The sequence below is a fragment of the Xyrauchen texanus genome, chromosome 6 (genome assembly GCF_025860055.1).
Source record: "Xyrauchen texanus isolate HMW12.3.18 chromosome 6, RBS_HiC_50CHRs, whole genome shotgun sequence".
NCBI classification, from domain to species: domain Eukaryota; kingdom Metazoa; phylum Chordata; class Actinopteri; order Cypriniformes; family Catostomidae; genus Xyrauchen; species Xyrauchen texanus.
The window spans coordinates 9,320,681-9,335,206 of NC_068281.1; the positions used below are offsets into that span (position 1 = coordinate 9,320,681).

General features: G+C 35.9%; 1 protein-coding gene across 2 annotated transcripts; it reads left to right on the top strand.

The window, feature by feature from the left end:
* Positions 1 to 8,159: 8,159 nt before the first annotated feature.
* dnaaf6 (dynein axonemal assembly factor 6) lies at positions 8,160 to 13,596 on the top strand. 2 transcript variants are annotated; one of them, XM_052128928.1, is made up of 7 exons: positions 8,160 to 8,174; positions 8,289 to 8,386; positions 8,498 to 8,576; positions 11,873 to 11,978; positions 12,070 to 12,166; positions 12,964 to 13,049; positions 13,168 to 13,596. In XM_052128928.1, the coding sequence occupies exons 2-7, from the start codon at positions 8,300 to 8,302 to the stop codon at positions 13,295 to 13,297; spliced, it is 585 nt and encodes a 194-aa protein (XP_051984888.1). In that variant the 5' UTR covers positions 8,160 to 8,174; positions 8,289 to 8,299; the 3' UTR covers positions 13,298 to 13,596. The 2 variants fall into 2 exon arrangements, with proteins under 2 accessions (XP_051984888.1, XP_051984889.1); XM_052128929.1 differs by lacking the exon at positions 8,160 to 8,174 and having other exon boundaries at positions 8,231 to 8,405.
* Positions 13,597 to 14,526: the final 930 nt, after the last annotated feature.

Genomic DNA, 14,526 nt, shown 5'->3' on the forward strand with positions numbered 1-14,526 from the left:
TCTACATACAGTATGCAACAAACAAGCCTAATTGAAAAGTAGCAAACATATGTCAGATGCAGTTAAAACCTTCTTTTACAGCTTTAATCTTGGTTAAACACATTGACCTGGATTTTCCAGCTTTGTGAATTCTATTACTGTAAATACAAACATCTTAATTTAGTCAAACAGTCAGAAACTGAATACATATCTTGTTTAATTTGCTAATTTACTTGTGTAAGCCATTACTGGTCATCTAATTTATTCTGTATAATGAATACAAAGTACACAAGTGAATTCAAATGAAAAACTACAGCATGCTGTATTTACAGAATTAATAATTTTTAAAATTCAAATAAATTAGGATTAATAATTTTAATTATGTCAGTCTAAACTGGCTCCTGATTCTCATATGAAATCAAACCTGTATTGAATTAAATTATATTTATATGAAATGGATTGTAATTGTGCCAATAAAACAGAACAAAATAATAGGCTCAGTGCAAAGAACAAACTTAGTATACGTGATTGTGTTTCTAAAAATGAATAGTGCTTTACTTATTCATTTGTTCACTTCATATTTAGGCGTACATTTTCTCAAGACCCAGATAGGCCACAATAAGGTCAGCCTAAAGTTTAGTTATCTAAAATGCTACTAGACAAGTGGTAAACCAGTCATATATACCTGTAAATCGTTACTTCACTTATTCCAAACATGAACTGCTAAACACAGATAGCTTTCAAGGGCACTAGGTTATGATACAACCTTATGATTGACATGTAATTCAGATAACAACTGCTACTCTTGCTGGGGCTCTGGCACTGCCTGGAATCAGTGCAGGCTGCTAGCACATTTGTTGCAGTAAGCTGGGAAAAGCTTTGGCCATATTTCTGACATCTGATCAGGGCTGCGTTTTCCAAAAGCATCGTAAGCCTAAATTGATAGTAGAGACCATTGGTGCCAATGATTTCTACGATCTACTTTTGGGAAATGCAGCCCAGATCCGTGGAATGGTTTTAAGTGAATTGCAGCCAATACAAATATGAGATGGAGCACCATCAATAATCTGACTCTTTTAAAGAACCTCTACTGACTCAGAATCACAAAACGTTTAACAGACCAAAATTCAGATTCATGTCATAAAAGATGCACTCAAATTTAAACTCATTTGAAAAAACAAACTAAATTCAGACTCCATTTGTTATGAAATTCAGACTCAATTAAAGATACAGTATTTCATTAATTCTTGAGACTTTGGCGAAAACATGTCCCATTAAGAAAAATATTAATTATATAAAAAAATAAAAACATAAAATACATTTTCTTATTTAAAATAATCAGGGTTTATCATCTGATAAATGATACACTCTTTTGCACAAATGTAAATTTTACATACATATGTTTGTTTTTAATTTTTTAATTATATGATTAAATATAGCTCAGTACCCACAAAATCAGAGATTATCATTTCAATTTGACAAAATAAACTGTGAAAAAATCATTTAAAATGTATAATATACATGCCAGATGAAAGAATAGAGTGAAACCTATTTAAAACTAAAAGCTGTTGTCAAATTGACCCCCTTTCCACCCAACACATCTGCTAAATGCAACAAGCTCAAACAAGCTCCTGAATGTTTACGATTTTTCAATTTATTGATGTTGCTACTGTCACAAACATGACATGTCAACTCTGTCTCTTTTATACAGAAATAGTTATTTTAAATTATGACATAAATTCATGCATTTTAAGTAGAGGCTAGAGGCAGCTAGCGACAGAGGGAAAACAAGATGGCTTATACGTATCATGTAAAAAAGTGTTTTTGACACCACCATCAGCCATCAACACTGTCAGGTTTTCTGTCTGATGGTGGTGACAAATAGTTTGACGGTGTTGACAAAAACTTCCAAATCATCCTCAGTGGAGGCTTGAATATAATTTATTATCACAATAAACTGTAATATGCAGGTGAACGACGCCACGTGGTGCCATCCCACAGAGGCACGAAATCGCTGTCCCAGACCTACACCATGGCTGTTCCTCACTGGTGGAATGACCTGCCTAATTAGTGGGGTCTGTAGCCACCTAAAAAAAAACTAAAGACACATCTCTTTTGTGAACACTTAACCCAAAAAATAAAACCTTCCCATGGTACGTATACTATTCTAGGCTGCTTGAAACTTGAATTACAGCACTTATTACATTGTTGCCCTTTTGCTGGATGTATTGCCGCCATGTCGGCTTACCACAATGCAGTGGATGGCAAGTCCTTAAGGAAGCATGACCTGATCATCAGGTTCCTTAGAGGCACCCGGAGGCTGAACTCTCCAAGGCCATGCCTGTTCCCCTCGTGGGATCTCTCCATGGTCCTTTTGGGGCTTCAGAGACCCCCCCTTCGAGCCGCTAGAGTCAGCAGTCTGCAGTCAACATCTGCAGTGGCGGGCTGGGCAACACCCAACATCTTTACGAGATTCTACAATTTCAGGGTTGAGTCGGTCTCGTCCTGTATTTTCTTAGGTCTAAGCACGTAGAACTCGGTGATGTGGAACGGCTGACCGGGTGTTCCATTTGCACATAGCACCCTTCCCCTCCACTGAGGTGATCATGTGTGCTGTTTCTCCCAGGAGAGTCCACTAAACTCGCGCTCCCTGGATGTATTTCCTCCTTAGCCCTCTGGTTTGCGAATTCAGCGGAGGTATTCCCGACCAGACCTACTACGGGTACTAACTACTCTGTACTAGAATAGGTGCTCCACAGGGTTTGGCCATCACGGATTAATCACCCCTGCCTGCGGATCTGCGTTTCCGTTGAGCTGTCCCTTCTGCCCCCCCGGTCGCTGTGTTTGTAGTAACTCCTCCCTCGCTAGGTAAGATCTACCACGCTGTGCCACTTCCACATGTGGCCTGAAAACCCATGTGACGTATTCGCCACATTTAACCTCCCCCCTGCCTGGGCAGGATGTGGTCTCCTTGGGGTCTTTTCCCCCTGAAAGAATAGGAGTTGGAAAAGAACATTATAGCGTTAAATGGTCCCAGCCGCTTTAACTCTATGCGAGAAAACATAGAGAGAAAAGGCGTGGCTGGCGCGGCCTGCTCCCATGCTTGGCACGTCACTTGCACCCCCCCCCCCCCCTTTTTTTTGAGGATGCCGGGAACCTAAAATGATTATGAGGTTTTTATGGGGCATTGGGGAAGGGTATGTGCAGTCTGATGTAGCCTACTGCTTTGGCACACAATTGCCTGCCCGCACCTGCATCAGCAGTTCATGTACATGGTTCAGCGCATGGTGTGATTGATTAGGGACCCCAAGTTTCGCTTCATTTGAAGTCCCCCCTGCCACGAGGCCTTCAAGAAGGACCCCTACTGTCGCTTCATTTGACACATTTTCTCATTCTCTCCATCAGGGCATGGAGGTTACAACAGTAACCTTGTTGTTTCCCTCACAAGTCCAAAAACATGCAGGTTAAGTGAATTGGAGACTCTAGATTGCCCCATATGTGTGTGAGTGAGAGTCCCCCAGCCACTGGGGGTTGCATCAGGAAGGGCATCCGGTGTAAAACTTGTGCTAAACCAAATATATATATAAATATACAGACTATCATGAAGAGGACCCCGCACCTACATGGGACAAATGCTAGGAAAGAGTGAGACTCACTCAATCAGATTTGTTCTCAATTCAGACTCACTCAATCAGATTTGTTCTCAATTCAGACTCACTCAAACAGATTTGTTCTCAATTCAGACTCACTCAATCAGATTTGTTCTCAATTCAGACTCACTCAATCAGATTTGTTCTCAATTCAGACTCACTCAAACAGATTTGTTCTCAATTCAGACTCACTCAAACAGATTTGTTCTCAATTCAGACTCACTCAATCAGATTTGTTCTCAATTCAGACTCACTCAATCAGATTTGTTCTCAATTCAGACTCACTCAATCAGATTTGTTCTCAATTCAGACTCACTCAATCAGATTTGTTCTCAATTCAGACTCACTCAATCAGATTTGTTCTCAATTCAGACTCACTCAATCAGATTTGTTCTCAATTCAGACTCACTCAATCAGATTTGTTCTCAATTCAGACTCACTCAAACAGATTTGTTCTCAATTCAGACTCACTCAAACAGATTTGTTCTCAATTCAGAGTAGAGCTGCACGAATCTGGATAAATTGAGAATTGTATTTTTTTACTCTGAATAAAGATCATGATTCTCACATGATTCTGAAGAAAAATGCTTATTTCAATGATTTATAAAACTTGGACATAAGGTTATTAAACAACGTAACATAATTTACTAGGGGTTCTGACAAAAATGTATCTGCTTCAATCTATGCAAAAATGCAATAAAGTTGTTAATCAAATATATAAATTTAAAATGTTATAAATAAAATTATATTAATTTACAATATATCTTCCCATAATAAGGTGGACATGTTATGCATGACCACATTTTACTAACACCACAAAATAAAGAAAAACGTAAATAAAACAATAGAGTTATAAACTTAGTCAAATACATTTTGCAGAATGGCTGGTGTCCACATCCAGTGTGTGTGTGTGATGTCATTTCCTAGCATATATCTTCAATGAAAGGTCATGATATCATGACATAACAGGATGGGCAATAAATCAAGGGACACAAATAAAACCTCAACTGTCAGTGTTAAAATCACACATTTCCCACAAATGAATACATGTTAGTGAGAGAATGTAATACTAAACTCTTAACTGTATGTGGGGGGGAAAATAGAAATCCATTGATTTAGCATTTATTTTTGTCAAAGTTGTTTGACGTGCATATTTTGTGACAGGAGGAAGTGACAGTACAATAGAAAAGGATTTCAACTATTTAAAATTGAACTTTTAAGCTCAAAGAAATGTGTAACATTATAAAAAGTCTATATTCTTGTCAGCAAGCCTATGAAAATTGTAATCAGGTGAAATTAAACAATAATTAAACACACACAGACTTGTAATGGGGACTTAAATGAAAAAGATTTGTAGGAATGACCCCTTTTACAGGCGTTCCTGTGCGAGACGCTGCTTATCATTGAAAAACAGCATGGACGGACGCAAAAACGCATTCAGTGTGAACGTCCCCTACTAATCTTGAAACGAAAAACGCTATAATACAAAGACCAGGAAGAAGAGAGAAAGGGAGAGGAAAGGATTAACTTGAAAATTGTGTATTTCTCATTGGATTGGTATCATTGTTTTGGCAGTATATCATGTTTATAATAAGGGAAATGTAAAACAAATCATGATAAGTAAACCTGTACTACTGTACTTTTATTTTGAATTAATGAAGTAATGCAAATTTCTTACCCCTCTCTCTCTCTTCCAGAATGAGCTCTGACATTTGCAATAAAATGTAATAGCATGTCATGAATAAGTGCGTTTACTGGTGTTTTAAATCAATATGCACTTTAATGCTATATGATTTTGACAAAATGATATTGCTTCTGAAAGAAAACATGACAGTAGATGTGCACCGATTGTCTCTGATCTTTCCCCCAGCCGTTCCTGTCAAGTGTAGCATCTGTGTAAAGCAACATCCGATATCTCACACAACTCACGTGAAAGGTGTGTGTTTCAGGTCCATTTCTCCATTTTGTGGAACATACTCAGCAGTTTGGGTGTGTGATGCTAAAATACGGGACAAACTGCACACGTATGGATTCCAAACAGAACACAATTTTTTCCCCTTAATTACAGGGTGATTCCCATTTGGCATATTTTGTTAAATCATTTTAAATGATACTGCTTCAGCAAGAGGGTGAGTCTCTCTCCCACTCACTTCCATAAATGGAAGCGGTGACAGCGGTTGTCAGGTGTGGGAAATGGTAGAATTCAAGTGATAATGCACCAATTTCAACAAAGAATCTCCAGTTTCACAAAACAGCATCCAATAAAGTTAAAGGGAAACTAACGACAGTAGATTATGTACTTCTGAAGCTGCAAAACAAGTGGGCATACCAAGGGTATTTGCAAATATTGATCTTTAGAAGTCGTTATACGCAAACAGCCCTGGGAAAAAAGTATGTGTGTATGGCCCCAACTACACCACTGTTCTCAATTCAGACTCTCTTAAACAGATTTGTTCTCCTATTTAGAATCACTTCAACAGATTTGTGCTCATACTCAATAAATACAATTGTACACAAATTAAGACTTTGAAACCTGAGAACAGCAAACAGGCAGAGGAAGAGAGAAGAGAGGATTACTTTCAAGAAGTCTGCACTGAGTGTACAGAGATGAAAAGAGGAGGGCAAGATGAAAGACAGAGGAAAGACAAGAGAGACACTGAATATGTGAGAGTGTGGGAAAAAAAAACATAAAGAGATATATGTTGTAGAGAGAAAGAAGAAGAAGAAGAAGAACTTTTTGATCACCAGTGTATGTTATTATATGTCCTAAACATATATTCTTCTAGTAAATAGGTATTGCACAATTTAACTGCAGTAAGCAGTAGGCCTAATGTGTTTTAATGACAAACTGACATACTGTATTTCTATTAAGAAAAATTAAGAATAAATGTACATTGTTAAAGACCCTGAACTATTAAACCACTTTTCTTTGCTTGACATTCATGAGAGGCAATAATCTAACATATTCCTCACAACATCTGTACTTATTTCTAAACAGGGGCTTGACTGATTACAATGTTACGTTACACGTTCAGTAAATTATTCTAAATCAAACTGACCATGCCCTCTAGTGGTTAAATGTACATGTGCATACAAACAGGTGAAGAGAGACTTACAGTAATCTTGAGGCTCAAATGTTTAGCTGTTGTTGTTTTTTTGGATATAACAACATAACAGGCAAATCCATATTTATATACTTGTATATCCAACAGCTAGAAAACATGGTTAATTGGTTTGCTCATTCAAAAAGAAAATACAGAATATGTACAACTCAGACAAGAGAAGATACATTAATTACAGTTTATATACTACTATATATACTAGTACTATAATCTATTGCACTAATTTGCTTCCTGAGTTGGAAAAATATTAATGTTTATGAATGTGCATAAGCAGGCAATATGCTTCCAGGTTTCACAGTGGCTTTATATGTGTGGCTGAATGTTGTAGACTCAGAGTAATACGTGTCTGCCATCTGCTGTGCGATATTTGCTACTGCAAGATCCATTTTATTTGCGGGAAAAGCTATTACTTCATGTCGTTAATAGACATTGGCGGTTCTGGGGCGTGCCGCCCATGCTTAAATCCGCCACTGTCCGTAGCCATGAAGATATTTTAAGAAATGTTTCATGTTTATATGTGTTAAAATATGTACAAAATAAAAATACAGTGGCAGCAACAAGGCACAAAGACGCTCTTTTTGACATTTTAAAATGATTCAAATTGATCTTTAAAAGTTTTAAAATAAAAATATTTAGATAAAAGTCATTCAAATAAATCATATGATATTTAATGTATAAAATAGGCTTTTATTAGGATATATTTTAAATTCAATTAATAAATTGATCTTCAAATGTTTAAAAATAAAAGTGTTTACAAATAACATTAATATTGGTCGCAAATATATGTAATTTAATACATGAAATAGTCCTTTATTAAATAATATAAAATAAAATTATTAAATTGATCTATACAAGTTTTTTTTTTATCATTTAAAACATTCATATTAAAAATGGTTGTTTAAAATTCAAGTCATTTCAATAGGCATTTAAAAAAATATTATTTTAATTAATGCCATTTTCTTTAAAAAAAAAATAGAATGGTAACTTTACAATAAGATTCCATTTGTGAACATTAGTTAATGCATTAGGTATATGGACAAACAATTAACAATATATTATTACAGCATTTATTAATCATAGTTAGAGTTATTTAAAAAAAATACACTTGTTCATTGTTAGTTCATGTTCATAGTTCATTAACTAATGTCAACAAATACAAATTTTGATTTAAAAAAAAAAGTGTCAGTGTGTGGAAATTAACATTAACCAAGATGATTAAATGTTCTAAAAGTATTGTTCATTGTTAATAATGTTAACAAATGGAAACTTGTAAAATGTTAGGCTATATATATATATATATATATATATATATATATATATATATATATATATATATATATATATATATATATATATATATAAAACATACGCGACGCCTAGCAACGGTTGCTACCACATTCTGCGTGAAGTTTCCATGTCAACGGTAAACGAGCCCCCGGAAGAGCAGCGTGGCCACTGTTCACGTGAGCTAATCCAGTACAAAGTAAATACTTTATTTTAAAAGTTAAAATATTTTTCTTGTTGTTTAAATTAAAAGAAATAGCAGAGATGGAGGGTTTTGCGTCCGTGCAGGATCTGCAGGCGCTGTCCGTTCTGCTCTCCCCACAGGACGAGGATGAGGAGCAAGATCTCCAGGTTTACGCTCCCAAAACATGTTCGGCGATATCTATCATGCTTTTCAAACTGTCTACTCTAAATTTTCAATTAATGATGTAAGTACCTAAATATGTTGTTGTTGTTTTGTAGAAATTGAAGCCTATGGCGAGAATGGGCCCAGGACACATCGGTGCTCCTGCTGCACCTACGGGGGAAAACAACAAAGAGGGTATGATATTAATAAAACGAATAATTAACATAAATGTAAGTAATATAAATAATTCTGTAATTAAATGCGTAAAAATATTGTTTTACAAATAAATTATAACAAACTATAATTCATTTATGCATACAATATATTTACTGTATATATACTGGCCAAACGTTTGGAATAATGTACAGATTTTGTTTCTTTCGATGTCTGAAATCCTCAGGGGTAAAATGTTCACTGCACACACTCCAATATTTTAGAGAATGTAGGGGTGTACTGATATCCAGGTTCAGCACGATAAGCCAGAGCTTCAATCGCTCATGATCATGTATAGGCAGTCAATTAAAAGTTTATATTTTTTCCCGCCATGCATTTTCTTTGGGGTTGCTGAAGGTTGAAGCATCCAGGATACACACACCAAACGACCATTTTGAACAATACACTTATACAAATACAATTCTACAGCAAAGACATTTAAACGTTTCTTCTTCTTCTTCTTCTTCTTCTTCTTGTTAATGTTCACTCACTCCTTAGGAGTATTACCGCCACCTATTGTATAGCTTACATGGGTGATGCATCAGTATTTTTATATATATATATGTGAGGATGTAATGCCTCACCAACCCCAGAGGATCAGAGCTTCAGCTGGTGTGTTCAGCACCTCCAGCTTCCACACAGGGCTCCTCAACCTCCACGATGGGCAGAAGCACTGCGATCCCCATACATTTACATTTATGCATTTGGCAGACGCTTTTATCCAAAGTGACTTACAGTCTTATTACAGAGTCTTAATCCCCCCGGAGCAACCTGGAGTTAAGTGCCTTGCTCAAGGACACAATGGTGGTGGCCGTGGGGATCGAACCAGCAACCTTCTGATTAACAGTTATGTGCTTTAGCCCACTACGCCACCACCACTACATTATATCCTGTGCACTACTCCTGTATTCTTAAAACAGCCCTATATGTCAGAGAATCTCTCAAACCCTTTCCCAAGAGGTCCGTGACATTTACTGGTCTATCCTTTATATTATTAAAAAGACTACTACGTTGATCATCATATTTGTTACATTTTAAAAAAACACATGCTCTATTGTTTCTAAAACATCACATTCATCACACATACCATTTTCATGCTTCCCCATTATTGCAAGAGTTGAATTTAATCCTGTGTGTCCCAGTCTTAATCTAGAGATCATTAATTCTTCCTTTCTATACCTTCCATAAAATTGTTCTTTTCCTACTAACTTTGCAAAATTATAATACCATCTCCCAGTGCTGCTATTTTCCCACCTTTGTTGCCATAAATATACTAGTTTCTTTTTAATCACTGATTTTACCTCTCTTCTCCCCTGGGGTACTTTAATACCCACCAAGTTTTTCTTAAATGCTTTTTTTGCTAATTTATCAACTATTTCATTCCCTGCTATCCCAATGTGTGCTGTATCCAACAAAAGTACACTCTGCTTTCAATCTGTACAATAATGTATAGATTTCCATCAGTAGATCTTCTCTGAGATGACAACAAATCCAAACAAATTACAGACCTAATTGGCTTAGTCCGTTCAATCCATTGTAGCCCTACTATTTTAGCAATTAACTCTATGGAATATGCAGACAATTTATCAGTTATTCTTAGACTTATTTTTGTTTTAAAACTCAGAAAATATACTCCTATACCAACATTTTGATTATATGGATCTTTAGATCCATCTGTAAACATTTGCATAAAGAGTAAAATATTTCTCTCATAAAAACATTGATTTCATTACTACTACTATACACTTCTTCTGCTGTTTCAATAAAACGTTTCTACAGCACTCCTTCTCTTGTAAACAATGACGCGCTTCCTGCCTCCTCCTCCTCCTTGTGATGCGTGACCTTATCAACGAGCTTACCTCATCCCTCTCATGAGTGCGCATCACAGAGATGTAGCCTACGGAAGAAAATTTTGTAGTTAAAACGTATATATGTATTGTTTTGTTTCTAAAAATAATCAATTGTTTGGGTTCAGAAGAACATTATTTGTTGAATGGAGTCATGTGGATTATTTTGATGCACCCTAAATATGCATTTTGGACCATCAAAAAAATTGAGTACATTCACTTGCATTGTTTAAAGGAGGAGGCCTGAAATGAAATCCTAAAAATCTTAAATTCTGTTTTGATGAAGAAAGAAACTCAGATAGATCTTGAATGACCTGAAGAAATTTATTTTGGGTTAACTATTCCTTTAACATTGTCTTTGTGTTTGTTTTGAGTTGCCACAGTATGCAATACACTGACATGTCTTAAGGTCAATATTAGGTCAAAAATGGCAAAAAGGAAACTCTAGAAACCCATCAGGCAATCATTGTTTTGAGGAATGAAGGCTATTCAATGCTTGAAATTGCCCAAAAAATTAAGATTTCATACAAAGGTGTACACTACAGTCTTCAAAGATAAAGGACAACTGGCTCTAACAATGACAGAAAGAGATGTGGAAGGTCAGATGTACAACTAAACAAGAGGATAAGTACATCAGAGTCTCTAGTTTGCAGTCCTCAGCTGACAGCTTCATTGAATTCTACCCGCTCAACACCAGTTTCATGTACAACAGTGGTACAACAGACTCAGGGGTGCAGGTCTTATGGGAAGAATTGCAAAGAAAAAGACACTTTTGAAACAAAAAGAAAAGGTTAGAGTGGGAAAGAAACACAGACATTGGACAACAGATAATTGGAAAAGAGTGTTATGAATCTTAACCCCATTGAGCTTTTGTGGGATCAGCTAGACTGTAAGGTGCGTTAGAAGGGTCTGACAAGACAGCCAAATCTATAGCAAGTGCTACAGGATGTGTGGGGTGAAATGTCACCTGAGTATCTGGACAAACTAACAGCTTAAATGCCAAATTTCTGAACATTGTTTTCAAATTTTAATAATAATTTTTCATGTTATTAATGTCCTGACTATACATTTTGGTTAATAAAATGACCAATGTCTTTCCACAAGAGCAAAATCCATACATTATTCCAAACATTTGGCCGTCAGTGTATGTATGTGTGTGTGTGTGTGTGTGTGTGTGTGTATGTATGTATGTATATATATATATATATAACATGCACATAGTATAATTTATTATTAATAACTTTAAATTGATTTATAACAGTCAAGTTATGTTTATTATTTTTATTTGTCATTTAAAGTAAGCTGTGACATTGACATGGGACTAGATATGGCATGTTATGCTGTTATCATTCAGAAGTGTGTTATTGAGTGTATTTTTGATAATATAGGAAGATAGATTCTGTTAAGGATTCATCTCTCTGTTTCCGCTAGGTAGCACTGCCTATATGAAGAAGAACAGCAAAGATATCTGGGATGAGGGTGAAGTGACTGAGGGAGCGCACTTTAATGACATCACAGACCCAAGGCCCCAGCCAGAGTAGGAGGAAAATACAGTAAAAGCAGGTCACAATCCTTTAATATGCTGAGGACCAATAACAGTGTCTCGCTGTGTGTGTGTGTTTGTTTAGGTACGAGATTGTGTTGAAACAGTCTGTTAGGACTGAAGACTTGTTTCTTGGCTTGAGCAGAAAGGACCCCTCATCCATGTGCTGTGATAGCATGCTGGTATCCCTTCTCATTCTTCACACATAAAATCCGAAAACAACCTTAATACAACCTCCATATAAATTTAGCATGTCATTACTCATAAAATACAGTTCCGTTTAATATCACAAACACTACATGGCCAAAAGTTTGCAGACAACCCCTTTTAATGAACATGTTTGGCTATTCCATTAATACTAGTGTAGACAAATCTTAATGCTACAGCATACAATAGAATTCTATAGAATTGTGTGCTTTGAACTTTGCAATAAAAGTGAGGCCCTTAAAGAAATAGTTTACTGAGTCTGATGTTTGACCCCACTGATGCCCTTGTGTCTAAATGGGAGAAAATCCATGCAGCTATATTCCAACATCAAGTGGAAAGCCTTCCCATGTGAGTGTAAATGTTAGAGTTGCAAAAAATGGGATTAATCCCTATGGTTTTAAAATGAGACTGTCTGAATTGTTACTAGACAGATATATGCATTAGTGAATGCATAACGAACAGTTAACAAATTGTTATCTCTACTCAAGCCATCATGGCTTTAACACTGAAGTCAACAGAAGACAGTACTTTTATGAATGAGTTGCACATTTCTTCCTTTAACCACATTGGAATGCCTTGCCCCATAGATTTCCATTGAAAGTGTGATTTTGTTTTCTTTTTCTTCTAAATTAGTTTCTGCAGTAATCATCAGCATGCTACGTAAACTGTCAAAAGAGCTTAAAATTATTTATTTCAAAAGTTATAGCAACATCGTCTTATCTTTAATCTCACAATCTCTCTCTCTCTCTCTATTTCTCTTTTTCTTGCTCAGGTGAGAGTTAAACTACCAGGTACAAGAGCTTCCGATTTGGTGCTGGATGTGAGAGAGACATTTCTTGACCTCAGAACTCCAAACTAGTGAGTTTACATAATCCATAGCTAAAACATACCAGCTATGTTTGCATTGTATTCACTGGGAAGTGTACATACTGTATTTGTAAATGACTTTGCATGTTTCTTGTTTTTGTGTTGGCAGTAAGTTAGGTCTTCACCTGCCTCATCCAGTCCACAAACAGGAAGGAAATGCCAGATTCATCACAGAAAGGGAAGAACTGGAGATTACACTGCCCATGAACAGACCAATGGATTGCATCAACCTGGCCTGAGAGAGAGACCATGAGAGAGAATGAACCATGAGCTGCTTAGACCTGCAAAGGGGCTGAAAATGCATTTGCAATTTCTAGGACTGTAGCTGCAGTCTTACATTGTATAGACAGTTTTGCCTCTGATTAAAGTACCTCACTAATCATCAATTGTGTTAGCTCAGAACCAGGAAATATATTTGCACTGAAATATTTCCACAACTTCAACTAACAAAGGAGTGAGATGGGAAATAGGAACAGGTCCTATGTAAGAAGTCCCTATAAAAGTTGTCCTGTTTTTTACTATTACAAAGCCGTTTTATTTTTCCTGTAATGGCCCATAAAAAAATTGTTAATCCTTTCCATTCATGATGTTTGTTGTGATGTTTACAATAGCATATTTTAAAGCAAACTGTACAAATGACAAAGTGTCTCAGCATTGGTTTATCTGGTAGAGATTACAGATCAAATGAACACAACTTAATTATTTATTTTTGGAAATTTCTAAAACCGTAACTGTAGTGTTAAAGTCTTCCTTTAACTCTTTAATGCATGGGTATTTCACCAAACATCACAAGACATACACAGGTCTTTAGAGGCCCAGCATGTACAGTATATCTACCACAAATGGATCTACAAAATGCCCCAATAGTGTTACATTTTTAAAGCATTTTCAAGACAATTAGTAAACAATAGAATAGAATATATTCTGAGAATTTTTTTATGTTTTATTTTTCATATATCAAGCAGATGATGCATCAATTCTGGATCAGGATTCATTACTTTCACACTGAAATGTCATGAGACGCAACTGGCTTTGACACATATTGAGCTACACAAAGCACATAAGCTACACATTTGTATTTTCTCAAGCACTTTTTGAACCTAAGTAGAGGCATGGTTTACATGATTTCAGTAGTACACCCAAATGACAAGAACCGAATCATACTGTTCATGTGTTACACTTGCTATAGTTTACTTCTTCATCAAATAGCAAAATCTAAATCAAGTGAATTACTGAAAAAACAGTGCCACCTTGAGTAACAAATAGCTTGTATAATATATACTGTATGTGTACACGCATATGCGATACTGATCACCATTGTTGCACAGAAAATTGACATGATATAGTAGACATTAGTATGAATACAGTACTCTTTTGTCTTGTAATAAACAAAGAAATAAATATGCTTAATTATAATATTTTTTTTCCTTTCAATGTGGTGGAAACGGGCTTCCATGAGAATCTTTTA

Coding starts and splice junctions, on each gene's coding strand:
- dnaaf6 (XM_052128928.1), top strand. CDS start 8,300: ATGGAGGGTTTTGCGTCCGTGCAGGATCTGCAGGCGCTGTCCGTTCTG. Junction 8,387..8,497: donor ATGAGGAGCAAGATCTCCAG/GTTTACGCTCCC, acceptor GTTGTTTTGTAG/AAATTGAAGCCTATGGCGAG. Junction 13,050..13,167: donor GACCTCAGAACTCCAAACTA/GTGAGTTTACAT, acceptor TTGTGTTGGCAG/TAAGTTAGGTCTTCACCTGC.